We start from the raw sequence: 16,587 nt of genomic DNA, 5'->3' as shown, positions 1-16,587 counted from the left end.
TGTGTGTTTTAAACTTTTTGGAATTTGAAATCCTTAATTTGTCTAACACTTTTGAAATTCATCCCACATCCCACCTACAAAAGAGGATTTCACAAATCCTTAAATATAATATTTTTTTATTATATGGGGATTTGATATTCTAAAATTTATTTTGAAACAAACAAGTTTTATGGAATTCTAAAATTCAAAAAAACCCACTTTTTGATGCTAGAATTTAAAATCCCACCCAAATGATATATTTTTTTGAAACCAACACCGCCTAAAAGACGCTATGCCTTAGTAGAGGATACCATCGCAAAGGGAGATGAAAGCTGATGAAAGCTGACACTGAGACCCACTTTTTTACACTTTACATCCTTTTACACGGTAAAAACATACAACCAAACAGCCCCTTAGCACAGAGGGATTTCTGACAACTCGTTCTCTCTCTCCCTCTCTTCCTCTCTCTCTCTCTCTCAAATTCAACTCTCCGGAGAAAACCCCAAATTCAATTCTTTTTCATCTAAATTCTCATCAAAACCCTAAAAAAAAGGGCCCAAACCTAAAATTCTCCAATGGAAGCCCTCGTCTGCCAGAAGATCGGAGACCCAACCCTCCCGCTCTCCGACTCGTCCCCGATCACCATCTCCAAATCCCTCCCAATCCCCAATCTCAGCTCTCCGACCTCGGTTAGGGTTAGAATCCAAGCAACGAGCTTGAACTACGCCAATTACCTCCAGATCCTGGGCAGGTACCAGGAGAAACCCCCGTTACCGTTCGTACCCGGATCCGATTACTCCGGCGTCGTTGAAGCGGTTGGAAATGGGGTCGGCAGGTTTAGGGTCGGGGATAGGGTTTGCTCCTTTGCGTCTCTTGGATCGTACGCCGAGTTCATTGTTGCGGACGAGAAAGACCTGTGAGTGTTATTGGTGTAGTTTTCAATTTTCTGGTTTACTATATAGGGTTTTATTTTTCCCCCCTACAAACCACCTTAAAATGAGGTAATTACACGAAAACCACCTTAAAGTTGAAGTTGGTTTTTGTTGCAATCAACCGCCTCCCAGTCAAATTTGCACTAACAAACCAAAAATGAGCTTTTAAAAAAAAAATCCAAGTTCAAGGTAACACGAGTTGTATACTAACGAGAGCTAAACGCTAAAAGAATCAGTTGGGTTTTAGATGTGAGTTTTTTAAAGGAAAAGTTTAGGGTTTTAGTTAAATTTTGACTAGGAGGTAGTTGATTGCAACAAAAATTAACTTTAAAAATGGTTTATTTAAAATAAAAAATGAGAGATGGTTTTCGTATAATTACCCTATTTTAAAGATGATTCTAGGAAAACACCCTATTATTTAATAGAACTGAAATTGGGGAACTGGGTCACGATAAGTGTTGTCATTTGTGATGAATTATGGGTTTTAAGATTTTTTGTAGGAGATGTTTTCCTTGTTTTCAAACCATCATGTCTGTACTAATTAGGTATAAATCCATGTGGTTTAGTATAATTTTGTATACTTTTCGTGTAAAATGTTTAGTTTTTGTTGCCTTCTGTTTCTGGCAAGGAGTATACACTAATCGTGCCTTATCTGAGATCCTGGCGTGGCCTTTTTAGTTGTGATTCCATGGTAGTTGTTGCATGTTCGAATATTTTCAATTGACATAATATCAGATGAAAAAGAGCTAGAAATGGAAGTAAAATAAGATTGTTTTATATAAAAGTCTAGCAGCATAAGAACAAAGTGTCCAAACAATCTTCTGATCAGAGAAAGAAGATCACCATTATCAAATGCCTTACTTTTGAATGAAACTCAGCTACTCCTGCGACAGTGAGACAAAAGTATCAAAGTGTTAGAATCCTTGACACGCGCAGCTTTGGCCTTCCATTTCATGGGCCGAATCCTTGACACAGCTATTTTTAATCCGCATTCAATTTATGACTGGTGGAATGTAGTCTGTGTTTCACAAATACAATCTTAAAGTTCCTTCTACTACTCCAAACTGCGAAGTTGAGGGTTGAGAGTTTTAATTTATACTCCTAACATGTATTTTAACGCCCCGTGGTTTTAAATTACGAAAATGCATCAATTTTGTTGACTAATTCAACATACTTTGTGCTATAATTTGTGGAAATTTGTTAGGACATTATTGCTTTATAGTAATAAGAAGCGTACTTTAGAGTGTCTGTGGGAGATACATGTTTATGCTGTTATCTTGTATGATTTTGATTTTGCTCACCTATCATTGATGTTTAAGACAAGACATCCATAGTTTCCGTATACTATTGGCTCTCACTACTAATTTCTTTCCCTGCCATCGAGGCAGAAAAATGATTTTTGGTGCCAGATGGATGTGATCTAGTTGCAGCAGGAGCTCTACCTGTTGCATTTGGTACTTCACATGTAGCTCTTGTTCATAGGGCTCAACTGAAGCCTGGTCAGGTATGTCCTTCATAGCATGCTGAAAAATTCAACATGTGAAGATAATGACAATGTTTGTGGAGGTTTTGAGGGTGAGGATCTCTTTATATATGTGGGTATGGGATATGTATCAGATATAGGCACATCACTTCCTTTAAAGTATCAACTCTATGTAGATTGGAAGAGATTATGACATTTCTTGCCCATTCACTCTCCTTTGGTCTTATAAATTGATCACCTCTTGAAGAAGTGGTATTTAGCTTTCAAGTGTATCTATGGCGCACTCATTACAAGAAAAGAAGAAGGAATCTCTATGGCACAAAGATGGTGATCGAATTTTGTTTTCTAGCTTGCTTGACTGTTGTGGTTGCATATTTTGAGGTTCATGCCACCATTAATCGTATGTGAGATAGTATGGGATGTTAGATTTCTGCTGATTTAAGCAGCAGCTGTCAGTTATAAATCCAAATTTGTTTGTTCAGTTTAAGCCCGCTTATATAAAAACAAGAAACCAATTTTCTTAGGTATTTCTTATTTCATAAAAGCATATGTCATGTTTACCTACTGTCTCAGATCTGTCATTAGCCGCTTATGAAGACTATGAAATTGCAGGTATTGCTTGTTCTAGGTGCAGCTGGGGGTGTTGGACTTTCTGCTGTGCAGATAGGCAAAGTTTGTGGTGCAGTGGTCATTGCTGTTGCTAGGTATTTTCTTCATCTTCAAAATTGTGTATTTTGTCAATTTCAAGGAGTGGTTTGTTTCACAATTGTTATTATTTGATATGGTAAGATTTATTTTATTTTGAATCTCAGAGGAGCTGAAAAGGTACAGTTTCTCCGGTCCCTAGGTGTTGATCATGTTGTTGACTTAAGCAAGGGGAATGTTATAGAGAGTGTGAAGAATTTTCTCAAGGAGAGAAAGCTCAAAGGAGTAGATGTTCTGTATGATCCAGTTGGGGGCAAGCTTATGAAAGATAGCATGAAACTTCTAAACTGGGGTGCAAATATTCTGGTTATTGGATTTGCTAGCGGGGACGTACCAGTCATCCCAGCGAATATTGCTCTTGTTAAGGTAAGCCCTATGGACCAATCATCAATTGGTTATGTAGGTACAAATCTTGTTATTAACGCTTTTTAACCCGTTATCCTCATTGTTATCAATACCTTTTAGTTGATTTAGATACACAAATTTTCGCCATCAATTAGCAATTTGTCTTCATCCTGCATGATTGGAAGACGCTGGTCCGTCCACTAGTGAGTCTAAACTTTACTCATACTCCATAGCCATGCCGACTCTTTTTTGATAGAAAATTTGGAGGTGATGGAATAGGAAATTGCTCTAGCAAAATTCTAGATTAACTTATACTTCTGTTTATGTATTTTATAATAAAGTAATAGGATGTTATGTTTCATGAAAACGATTCATAGGGAGTATGGTTCCTGACTGACTTTAGTTAATATGTGTCAAAAATCTGCAGATGGTTATTCTCATATCGCTGATTTAGCTAGACCAATTTTCTATTTCATTGTGGCAGGGTTCAAACATATTTTGATTTATATTACATCACTATTTTGTATCTTGTGGTAGAACTCTAAATTCTTCTACGTTTTGTAGTGGTAGTGGATGACTATAATAATTGTGCTTGTATGTGTTTTAGAATTGGACGGTTCATGGACTATACTGGGGTAGTTACAAAATTCATCAGCCTCATATTCTTGAAGACTCGCTCAACGAACTACTCTCGTGGCTATCAAAGGGTTTAATAACCATCCAAATTTCTCATGCATACAGCATGTCTGAGGTTAGCAAACGATAATCATTTAGCATTTTCTGGCATCATATGTTTGCTTCTTTCTTTAGGTTATACTTTGAGTGAGGGCTGATTTGCCGTATTTTCCCTTTTCTTTTTGGTCTTTGAAGTATATTGTTTAGCTATGAGAAAACATATGTTTACGACATAATTGAATATTCTGGCATATCTATCTAGTATTCATTGCTTTCTATCAATGATAATTTTCTGTTTCAGGTTTATTTTATCTTTTCCATTGTTAGATTCAGTAGTTGTAGACTACAACATGGTTAATTACTTTGCCTAAACGGATTATCAAAAATAAAAGGTGCAATGTAATCCATCAAGAAATATCAGATTAAGATTTATTTAAAAGAAAAAAGATTGATATATGGATCCAGTGTATCATAACTGTATGTAGACATGGAAATATAGTTCTGTTGGGTTGTTGCAACTGAAATCAGCAGTACATTATCCAAGTAGATGTCGTTCCCCTCTAATCTGCACAAAGTAACTTTAAACCCTATGTTACTTGGGTACTTCTAACCTGAAGCCGCACCCGTACCCGACACATACCCATACCCAAACTCCTTGGACACTCCTCGCATGTATGCATACATTTACTCGGGCATATATGCAATCAAACAATACATGTTTTGATTTAAAACATTTGTCACACATTTTTTGGACATATATCCTACACTTCACATCCACTTCTTGAAACTCATTGGACATCGATGAGGCTCATATTTGCAAAAGAAGTTACCAAAAGATAGAGTAATGTATACAATTGACATCATCATTTTTCTCCCGGCACCTTATTTTGCTAAATGAGGTAGCAACTTTTATCCATTGTGCCGTAAGTTTCTCTGTATAACCTTCATCACTGTGCAGAGCAGTTCTTTGACTGGCTAGTTTTCTATACCACTGTTATTGTAGTTGAGAAAAATCAATCAGGATATATTAGTAATAATTATGGTTCACATTATTTGATTGCTTTGTTGACAGGCAAATCTTGCCTTTGCTGCTATCAAAGAAAGGAAAGTCATTGGAAAGGTGATGCTTGTGATGAATACTTCCGCGGGAGCGAGATCCAAACTCTGAGAATTATGATTAATTTGAGTGTTCTATAATGTCGCCAAGACAGACTATCATGTGTAACGTAACAATAATTTTCTCCGCAATAATGAAAATCCCCAGTGTATCTTATTGTGCTTCGCCTTACGCTCGGAAATATGACATAAACCTTTGTGTTCTTGAACAAGTATTGATTTGACCACATCCTTTTGGCCTCATCTTATTCATTGAAATCCATTGAAATTGAAATAGAGAGTAAGCAATAGATAACCGAACCACCTAATTGAAGAGAGGATCTGGATCCATGACATATTACATGTACTTGTTTAGGAAAACGAAGACATTATGTAGGTAGAATGATAAATATCAGTGTTGTGCACAGTTTCTTTCTTTGGGGGAATAAAAGTCATGCAAAGAGCACCCCATCACGAAAAAGGAGGAGCTTACTTGTGTCTTTGCATCAGTGTTAAAGTTCTTGCTTATATTGATTTATATATTGTTTCTATTCCTCCTTTCTTCTACATGATTTGATATATTATGATCTTTATATGATTTTTCCTTTATCCAGTCTTGTTCCCTTGGATTAGATGCTGAAAGAATACTATACTATAAAGGCTCGGAATCTTGGTAGCATTTGGACTCTCTGATACGCCTTTGTTAGTGTCAGTGTGGGGAGCTTTGCATGGGATATATCATTGTGAGATAAAATCGGTTTAATTGCAAACTTTGCATTTGTTGATTTATTTTAATTATTCTTTCAACATAACCCTATTAATCCTTTCAAATCAAACCTTTTGTTACTTCAAATTGCCATACTTTTATTCATGCTAGTTCCTACCATCTAGTCCAATAAAAAAAGATCAAAGGACGAATCTTCTAAAATCACTTAAAATATGAGAGATTTAGGATAAATGTACTGGTATGAAGTTTTATCTTATTATTATTATTATTATGAAAGTACATGTAATATGTCATGGGTAAATGTCTAGAGATATGTTCAGGCTTGTGATGTTTGTCAAAGAGCAAAAGGGGAAAATGTGGCAACTCCAGGACTCTTACAACCTTTACCTATACCAGAATATGTTTGGGAAGATGTATCAATAGATTTCATCACTAATCTGCCCAAGAGTGGAGCACATTCAGTCATATTTGTGGTGGTTGACAAGCTTTCAAAGTATGCCCATTTCGCCCACCCTTATACTGCTCAATCTGTGGCAAAAGTATTCTTCGAGGGAGTATTCAAACTCCATGGCATGCCTAGATCCATAGTCAGTTGCAGAGATCCAATATTCACCAATTTGTTCTGGAAAGAATTATTCAAATTACAAGGGAGTCAGCTAAAATTTAGCTTAACATATCACCCTCAGTCTGATGGGCAAACTGAAGTGACTAACAAAAATTTGGAGGGTTATTTGAGATGTTTTTGTTGTCATAAACCAAAAGAGTGGTGTAAATGGCTTCCTCTTGCTGAATTTTGGTATAATACTACTTGGAGAGTTCCTACAAACACCACTCCCTTTGAGGTTGTGTATGGTAGACCTCCTCCCTCCTTGCTCTCTTATATTCCTAAGAGTTGTGAAGTAGAATCAGTAGATGAAGCCCTCTTCTCTAGGGATGTAGCTTTACAGTTTTTGAAAGATAGTTTGAAGAAAGTAGCAGAACAAATGAAAAGGTTTGCAGACAAGAATAGGAGTTACAGGAGCTTTGAGGTTGGAGATTGTGTATTCCTTAAGCTTCAGCCCTACAAACAACTCAGTATTTCTTCTTCCAAGACCCATAAACTTTCCCCAAAATACTATGTACCTTACCAAATTTTGGAGAAGATAGGGGAGGTGGCTTACAGGTTAGATCTTCCAAGTCATGCACAGATTCATCCAGTCTTTCATGTTTCACAGCTCCAAAAAAGGATTGGTTCTGATGTTATACTTCAGACTGATTTTCCCAATTATGTTACTGAGTTGATTGATGAACTAGAGGAGATTATTGACAGGCGATCAGTTATCAAACGGAAGCGGTTGATTTCTCAAGTATTGGTTAAGTGGAAGCAGCGATATCTCCTGGATTCTACTTAGGAAAATTACTGGGATCTTGTCAAAAGATTCCTTACCTTTGACCTTGAGACAAGGTCCAATTTAAGGGGAAGGGATTTGTCAGGAACCAATGCGGATTCAGATGTTATTAGTTCTAACTGAGATGTTGTTAGTTCTAGCCGATATGTTGTTAGTTCTAACTTCTATCTTGTTAGTTCTAGTCGTTTCCTGTTTTGTTAGTTCTAGCCGATATGTTGTTAGTTCTAACTTCTATCTTGTTAGTTCTGGCCGTTTCCTGTTTTGTTAGTTTTAGTTGTGTGCTGTTGTGCACGTGCACCAACAGCAATTCATTGAGTCATGTATAAATTGAGAATTTGTACACGATCAAAAGGCAGCGAATGAATAAGAATCTCGTTTCTTCCTAAATTCTCTTTCTTTCTTCTCTCAACCGATTCTGTTTCTTCTTCCTATCTCCTCCTTGAGTCTGTGCAGGTTTCGCCATGGCCAGAAACAACACCACAATAGGGAATCGAGGTTTTAGAGCCTCACAGATTGGTTGAAGAAGGAGAGCAGGGTCGATGGGGGAGACGATGGAGCTGATGGTTTCGATAGCTTGTGGTTGGATCGAGAGGTTGGTTTTGGGCGAGCACGCGGTTGATGTAGTGGTGGGGCTTTTGAATGAGATGGAGTGCGTTGGGGTCGAGCCGGGGTTTAGTATGGTGGAAAAGGTGGTGAGTTCGTATTGGGAGAGGGGAAAGAAGGAGGTGGGTGTGGAGTTTGTGAAGAGTGTGATGAGGAGAGGGAGAGTTGGAGGGTATGCGATTGGTGAGGATGGGGGGATAAGGGACGAGGAGGGCTGGTTGGGTATCTTGCGTGGAAGATGATGGTAGTTTGCTTATGCATCGATTTAGATTCATTGCTGATCAGTTATCTTCCTTATTTTGAGCTTTGCAAAGTAAATTCCAAATATGATATGGACACAATTATTGATAGAAACAACAACAATAACAATCAATCGCAAATTTTTGGGTTACCTACATGAATCATATTCTTCTATTCATTTCTTAGACTATGTACTTCTAATCACTATAATATCCTCCTTGGTAGCTTCACCAAGTTGTCTTATGCCTACCTTTAGTGCTTCTATGTTCCATTAATTATTATTTACTTTTCATGATGCATGTGGTTTATGTGGCACCAGTGTTTGGAAATGCATTTTGAAATTCACTTAGAAACTTTTTGAATGATAATTGATTCAAAACTCATAACTGAAGCTATCCATCGGAATCTATGCCTCATCACTTAAAGCATACCTAAAGTGTGCGCGCCACAAACACCATGAAGCATTTCTCTTTTGAAGCGCACGTTTTAGACAACATAGGAGGATATAAAAGATTATTTGGCTAAAATTAAAATGCTCCTAGCTTTTTATTTTCTTTCCCCACCAGGATTTTTCCTTTAATAAGGAAATTTAACTTTAGGCTCATGTATCTTTTAGCATGAACATCTGACTAGAAATAAGATATGTATCTTATACACGTAGCTTAGTTTATTATAATTTGCGCTATACTTAGCGTATTTAATTCATATTTACTAATCATGACCTGAATGTAGTTATAGTAAATTTTTACATCACTACATGCTATATGTTTATAGCATTTAAAATTTTAAAATTATGTACTTAACTTTTAAGGCTTACGCCTCATGTTTTGAAGCTTACACCTTGCTTTATAAAATGGTCAACCACTTTGCTCAGTGTCTCCACTATTTTGAACATTGTGTTGCACATGATCAGACTATCCCAAATTCTTAATCAATTCTCTTTCATTTTATCCTTAATAGAAACAAATGTACTTATTTCTTACCTTATCGTTTAAGGTAAATCCACAAGTCTATCATATCATTCCTTTTCCTAAACACTTACTTTTTGCATATGTTCCTTTCGATTGTCATGTATTTTGATCCATAAAGCATTGTACTTATAATTGACTATAGAATTGTCCTTGTTGTGTTTATTTTTATTCCTAAGTTATTTGATTGCAGGAGCAAATCCCCAAGTAAAATATCTAGGATATTATATCAGAAGAAAAAAAAAATCAGGTTATGACGTATTATAGAAATTTTAGATTATGTAGCTCAACATAGCTCAAATGGAAAGAGCGACAATAATGATAAACAACAGAGCATTTCTTCCAAATCTTTTGGGTTGATTCATGAATTATATTCTTCGATTCTGTTCTGTTAAGGGTCATCTTCTCTATTAAATAAACCACTCATATTATTCTAATTTCATTCTAGCCAAGTTCTCTTAACCTACCTCCAGCCTCCTTGCTTAATTAAAATAAAGTATGTGAAAAGAAAATCATAACAGACGATCATATTAATGGTTGGATTGAGGGAGCATATCTTTGACACAACCTAAATTTTTTTCGACCTTCTTTGCGTGTTCTCTTTTACTTATGTGTCACAACACTTTACTTTGTAGGGAACAATGTTTTAAATATCGGTTGCCATGTCGGACATGGCGGCCGATATAGCGGTTTGATACCCTAACCGTCACGAAATCCTTAATTTTAATGCGTATTGTGTTTTTGAGGTCATGCCGGCGACATGTCGGAAAAAATCGGGTATGTCGGGCGCCATTGTGGCCAAGAAAAATCGGCCAAATTTTAGAAAAATAGGTTTTAAGCTTATTGAGTCAAGTTTGAAAAACCCGACCCGACCCAATAAGCTCATTTAACTTTTCCTTAGGGTTTTTTTTGCCCAAGTCAGCCGCTCCTCAAACTCAAAGTCGGCTGCTCCTTTTCTTTGCTCCTTCTCCGCTTGGAGTCACCCAGTTTAGCCCGACAGACGACGCCGGACGACGCCGAACGACGACGCCGGCACGCCGCCGACTCCTTCGCCTCCGGATCCGCCGCCTACCGACTCCTCAAACTCAGCTTTTTTTTTTAAGTTTTTTTTTCTTGTTTTCTTCTTTTTTTTGAAAATAATTTCTTTTCCCTTCTTTTTTTGCACTGAGATTATCTATTTATGAGTTGAGTTTTCTTCAAACTCAAAGTCGGCTGCACTGAGATTATCTATTTATGAGTTGAGTTTTCTTCAAACTCAAAGTCGGTTGCACTGAGATTATCTATTTTTCTTGTTTTCTTCAAACTCAAAGTCGGCTGCTCCTTCTCCTCTCCTTGCTCCTCTCCTCAAACTCAAAGTCCGCTTGGAGTCGCCCAGTTTAGCCGCCAACAGACCGCCGACCGCCGCCGACTCCTTTGCCTCCGGATCCGCCGCCGACCGACTCCTCAAACTTAGGTTTTTTCAGTTTTTTTATTGTTTTCTTCTTTTTTTTGAAAATAATTTGTTTTCCCTTCTTTTTTTTTGCACTGAGATTATCTATTGTTGTTCTTTTTTCCGCCGATCATTATCTACTGTTTTTTCACTGATTATCTATTTTTCCCTTATGTTTTTTACTGGCGATCATTTTCTATTATTGCAAATATGATTATCAATATATGTGTATATATGCCAACTTGAGGATTTTTCTGAAGTTGGAGTTTAAAGACTAAAGTACATGGAAAGATTTTTGGTGAATTGTATTCATTCAGAGATGATCTCAATTTATAGGAGATTTTTATCAATAGATCCGATCAAATGGAAATAAAACTTCAATGCAGTCGATGATCTCAATTTTAAGTAATCAAATATTTTAAGCAGTCAAGGGTTAAACTGTCATTTTTTATGGTTTAATTTTCAGCCAACTAAACTGCAAGCATGCTAACTAGTTAAACTGTCATTTTTTTGGTTTAATTTTCAGCGAACGTTGTACATATAGCTTTTGTTTCAAACTGCTATTTACATAATTGTTTCAAACGTTGTACAATAATTTTGGTAGCTGTGTTGGGAAATTTGATTGATCCTTCATTCTTTCTCGTTGCTGCTTAACTCTCAAGTATAATCTGTAAAAAAAAAAAACAAAATCAGTGAGCAACAACAATTTAGTAATTAGTATAATTAGAAAAAATAGCTTAAAATAGTAATTAGCATGCTAACTAATAAATTATAAACATATAAATATTTGATTGAATTGTATAATCACCATGCATGAATCATGATGCACAATTATTTGATTGAATTGTAAATATGTAATTGGTTTTAAGTTTGTTTAACTAATTATATGTCACTTGCTTCATTTCTTATATGCTATTCTATGTTTACTAACAACATCTTCATATTTTGTAGGTCAAGCACTCGGATGGTGTCAATATGCACTCGGGAATCAGGTGTCTACAATTGGTTAGTGATCCTAACATCAATAAGTTATGTACTTTTTCATATGTTTAGACAATATAATTATCAAGTATGTGAAGATTCCATTTATGATATTATATCAACCTATCTGATATGGCAATCCGATATTTTTTTCATGTCCCTGATATATCCCCGATTTCCGCTAGGCCGACCGACATGAACCCGACATCCGACATTTAAAACATTGGTAGGGAATAAATTATTTTCTATACTAGCTAATTTGTTTCTGATTTAAGAGAATATTTTGTATATTTTGGTGATGGACTAACACAAGCATATATCATACTTCATCGGTATATGATAAGAACCACTTGGAGATAGCACTTAATGCTACTGAAGGTATGCATTTTTTGATTTGAAATTAAGGTTGATATTCTTTACGTTTTGCAGTTGCTTTGTATGTTGATTTAGAAGTTTTAACAGCTTCTCACATTTGTAAATTTCATTGGAATTGCATTTGATTCTAACAGCACATTGCAGATATTTCAGGTCACTGTCCTAGCTACTCCATGAACGATCTTGAACCATTACCTTATTTGATTTTGAATATATATCTAAACTTTGAACATGTTGAAGAAGAAGACAAGCTGATGTGAAACGACGTGCGTGTATTCAGGAGATCACCAATTTAATTGAAATTACTCAATGTTTCACCAACTAAATCACGATCGTGTAGGAAATAGATTCACAATTTCTTAATATTGAATTAAATTGCAAGCGTAGTTCTAAAGACCAGTTGAAACTTATTGAAATTAAATGCAATTCAAGTTACGATGGTATTGTTCGAATCTCAATATCAAAATTCAGTAAAATATATAGTCGACAGATCACACATCTTACCAATTGTAAGTGGAACAGCAGATAATTGATAATAATTCAGAGATGTAATTCAATTGATGAACCCAACAATATTCTAATAGTTAAAATTGAAAATTACCTTATCGGATCCGTGGTTTTAATTCGCTGTATTACCGTCGTTGTGCAGGTTGATCAGATCTGGTGTAGAGGAGCTCGGCTAGGACGCTGCTGGAGGATGAGAGGATCTGGTGCAGAGGTACTCGGCTAGAAGGATGGCATCGCGGGGAAGAACTGAGGCATCGTCGAGGCGGTGTTGAAGGACCAGCGAGAGGGGGGGACGGCCTGGCGGTTGTCGGATCGGATCAGGCGGCGGTGTCGAAGCGGCGGCGCTTTGTGGCGGCGTCGGTTACGGGTGGAGGCACTGATGGAGGCGGCGGGTAGAGAGGGCGGAGGCGGCGGGGCTTTGCGCGGGTGGAGGAATAGAAGGGTGGCGGCGCTGAGACTAGGGCTTGGAGGTTGAAAAGGAGAGCAGGGGTGTGGGGCTGAAGATTTGAACGGAGGGGAAAGGGGGAAGACTTTGGCGGCTGTGGGAGTGAACTAGGGTTTTCTTTTCTCTTTTTTTTTATAATGGACAGCTATGATGTTCTTGAGAGTAAATGGGTGGCTGTGATGAATTAACAGGAAAACAAAATGATGGCTGAATGAAATGGGGGTTTTGGATTTTGAAAGAGGGTAGAGAACTAGGGTTTCACACACCTAGATCTAATATTTGGGTTTCACACACCAAATACATAGGGGGAGAATTTTCATTTCTTTAGAGAAAATTCAAACATTTTATTTCTTCAATAATTCATTATTTGATTACAAATCAACCCGCCTTTAAATAGGCTTACAAAAAAGACTCATCTCTCTCCACACCCGATGTGGGACTAAAGTAAAACTCTTATTAAGCAAAACTAACTACAACTCTTATTAAAAAAAAACAAATGAAAATACAAACTCGACTCTATCACAACTAAAACCGCACCATAGGGACCCGATGCAAAGCTGAAACACGACGTCTCCTGCGCTGATAAACATGTCGAGAGTCCCGTGCACGTGCCTGGATGTCCTGGATGTCCGTATCATTCTCCCCGGGTGGGAGGGAACTCGACCCCGTCCAGTCAAGGGTAGAAAAACTATCATATCGCTCCAGAAGGTCCGGATCAATGCGTTGTAAATCACTGCGGTCGAGCCACGTATCCTCAGCAGGTGATTTTCCCTTCCAACAAATTAGATATCGTCGGGTTCCACCATCTTCAGTAGAGATAATTTCATCATCTAAAATGTTATCAATTGTGTCTGCTGGATTGGGATAAATATCCGGGAGTGGGGGAAGTGAGGGGCTCTCAAAAGAAAGGTCAGGGGAAGGCTCATCAACCAATGGGTTGGTGGGGTTAAAATCAGGACCCTTATAATCCACCAAATCCTTGACATTGAAAGTAGAACTGATACCAAAATCTTCAGGGAAATCTATAACATAAGCATTGTCATTTAATTTCTTTAAGATTTTAAAAGGTCCAGCACTACGATCATGAAATTTTTTAACAGTTCCTGGAGGAAACCGTTCCGGACGAATCCGAACCATCACAAGATCATCAATATTAAAAGTTTTAAATCTCTTTCTTACATCAGCTCGTAATTTATAGTTTACATTACTCTTTTCAATTCTATCGCTGATCTCCTTGTGTAGTTCGTGCATATGGGATGCAAATGCAGATGCAGACTCAGATAACCTATGGTGATTGGTCATGGGAATGAGGTCAATGGGTTGTCTAGGCCTAAAACCATACACTACTTCATGCGGACTCTTACCAGTTGTCCTATTAACAGATGAATTATATGCAAACTCAGCGATGGACAATTTCAGATCCCAGTTCCCAACATGCTCACCAACTAAAGTACGCAAGAGATTTCCTAAACTCCGATTGATAACTTTAGTCTGGCCGTCAGTTTGAGGATGAAAAGCAATGGAGAATTTAAGCTTCGTACCTAACTTATGCCAAAGAGTTTTCCAAAAGTAACTGGTGAACTTCACATCTCTATCAGACACAATAGTCTTTGGCAGACCATGCAATTTGACAACGCCATCAACAAAGATTTGGGCCACTCTCGAGGCATCAGACGTTCTAGAACAAGGTAGAAAATGAGCCATCTTGGAAAATCGGTCAACCAAAACAAGGATTGAATCGTGTTTCCTGAGGGTTTTCGGGAGACCTAACACGAAATCCATGCTAAGATCTTGCCATGGACAATCAAGGACCGGTAGGGGAGTGTACAAACCAGTGTTTTGTTTCCGTTGTTTGGCTAACTGGCAGACATGACATCTCCCAACGCACTTGGTAACATCGCGCTTCAAACTGGGCCAATAGAATCGATATTCTACAGCCTCAATGGTTTTTTCATTTCCAAAGTGCCCAGCTAAGCCGCCAGCATGCAATTCCCACACAAGAAATTCTCGCAAAGAAGTCTGTGGAATGCACAATCTACGGCCTAGAAATAGGAATCCATCTTGAAGGGTATAGCTGTCAATTTCCCGAGTCGTTCCGTCAATCAACATTGCATACATCTCACCGAAGTCGGGACACGACTCATAGTCCATCTTAAGCCTCTCAAATCCAACAACAGCTGTGGATAATTTTGTCATGACATAGATTCGTCGACTGAGAGCATCAGCAGCCTTGTTGTCAACTCCCGCTTTATGTCGCAAGGTGAAGGTGTAATCCTGGAGAAATTCAACCCAACGTGCATGACGGGAATTCAATTTTTTCTGGGAATAAATATATCGAAGGGATTCATGATCTGAGTATATGACAAATTCTTGCGGCAGCAGGTAATGGAGCCAATGGCGAAGTGATTGAATTACAGCGTAAAATTCTTTGTCATAGGTTGTGTATCGCAGACGTGTATCATTCAACTTCTCACTGAAATATGCGACTGGATGACCCACCTAAGAGAGAACTCCACCTATGCCAACTCCAGAAGGATCGCATACAACTTCAAAGACTTTGTTAAAATCGGGCAAGCGCATAACAGGGGCATTAACCATTCTCTCCTTGATTTCTAAAAATGCCTTGGTGGCTTCGCGTGACCACTCAAATTCGCCTTTCTTCAAACAGTCAGTGATTGGAGCCATGATTGTGCTAAATCCTTTGATAAACCGACGGTAAAAGGTAGAGAGCCCGTGAAAGAATCTCACATCACGGATGTTCTTAGGCTCGGGCCAATCATTTATCGCTTTGACTTTCTCAGGATCTGCAGATACTCCTTCAGCAGAGACTACAAACCCTAAGAATTGAACCTGTGTGGTAAGAAATGTACACTTCTTTGGATTCGCATACAGTTCTTCCTTTCTTAGTATAGAGCATACTTGTCGCAAATGGTTGAGATGTTGCTCACGAGATTGACTGTAAATGAGGATATCATCAAAGTAGACTACCAAAAATTTACCCATGAACGGACGTAGTACTTGCGTCATCACTCGCATGAAAGTACTCGGAGCATTGGTCAATCCGAAAGGCATGACCATCCATTCGTACAACCCATCCTTCGTTTTGAAGGCGGTCTTCCATTCATCTCCAGGACGAATGCGGATTTGGTGATAGCCACTCTTTAAATCGATCTTTGAAAAGATAGTAGCGCCAGACATCATATCCAACATATCATCCAAACATGGGATAGGGAAACGATACTTCACCGTTATCTTATTGATGGCACGGCTATCCACGCACATACGTCACGATCCATCTTTCTTTCGCGTCAGCAAAGCGGGAATCGCGCAAGGACTCATGCTCTCTTGGATAAATCCTTTCTTTAGCAACTCATCAACTTGCCTCTTGAGTTCAGCATGTTCAGTAGGATTCATCCTATAATGCGGCAAGTTGGGAAGACTCTCTCTAGGGACCAGATCAATAGCGTGTTGAATGTCACGCATTGGCGGTAACTTGTCTAGAAGATCTTCCGGGAAAACATCAGCAAATTCTGTGATTAGCAGAGTGACTTCAGGAGGAAGGGGGGTAATAGATTCCTTAGTGACCTCCCTGGCTGTAAGTATCATAACTGGGACTCCCTTTTCAAACTCTTGACGGATCTCCTTTGCTGTGATCAAGCTAACACCCTTATTTTTCTTTATTGCAATTGGTTTTTGTTCGGGTTGTCTGG

General features: G+C 38.1%; 1 protein-coding gene across 1 annotated transcript; it reads left to right on the top strand.

Moving 5' to 3' along the window:
- LOC109842737 (quinone oxidoreductase-like protein 2 homolog) lies at positions 414–5,401 on the top strand. Its single transcript, XM_020411609.1, has 6 exons — positions 414–895; positions 2,307–2,415; positions 3,007–3,098; positions 3,207–3,465; positions 4,052–4,195; positions 5,192–5,401. Exons 1-6 carry the CDS (start codon positions 555–557, stop codon positions 5,285–5,287), a joined length of 1,041 nt encoding a protein of 346 aa, XP_020267198.1. The 5' UTR covers positions 414–554; the 3' UTR covers positions 5,288–5,401.

Source organism: Asparagus officinalis, chromosome 5 (assembly GCF_001876935.1).
Source record: "Asparagus officinalis chromosome 5, Aspof.V1, whole genome shotgun sequence".
In the NCBI taxonomy this organism is placed as follows: domain Eukaryota; kingdom Viridiplantae; phylum Streptophyta; class Magnoliopsida; order Asparagales; family Asparagaceae; genus Asparagus; species Asparagus officinalis.
The sequence above is the reverse complement of the archived record's forward strand: the minus strand, read 5'-3'. Positions and strand labels throughout refer to the sequence as shown.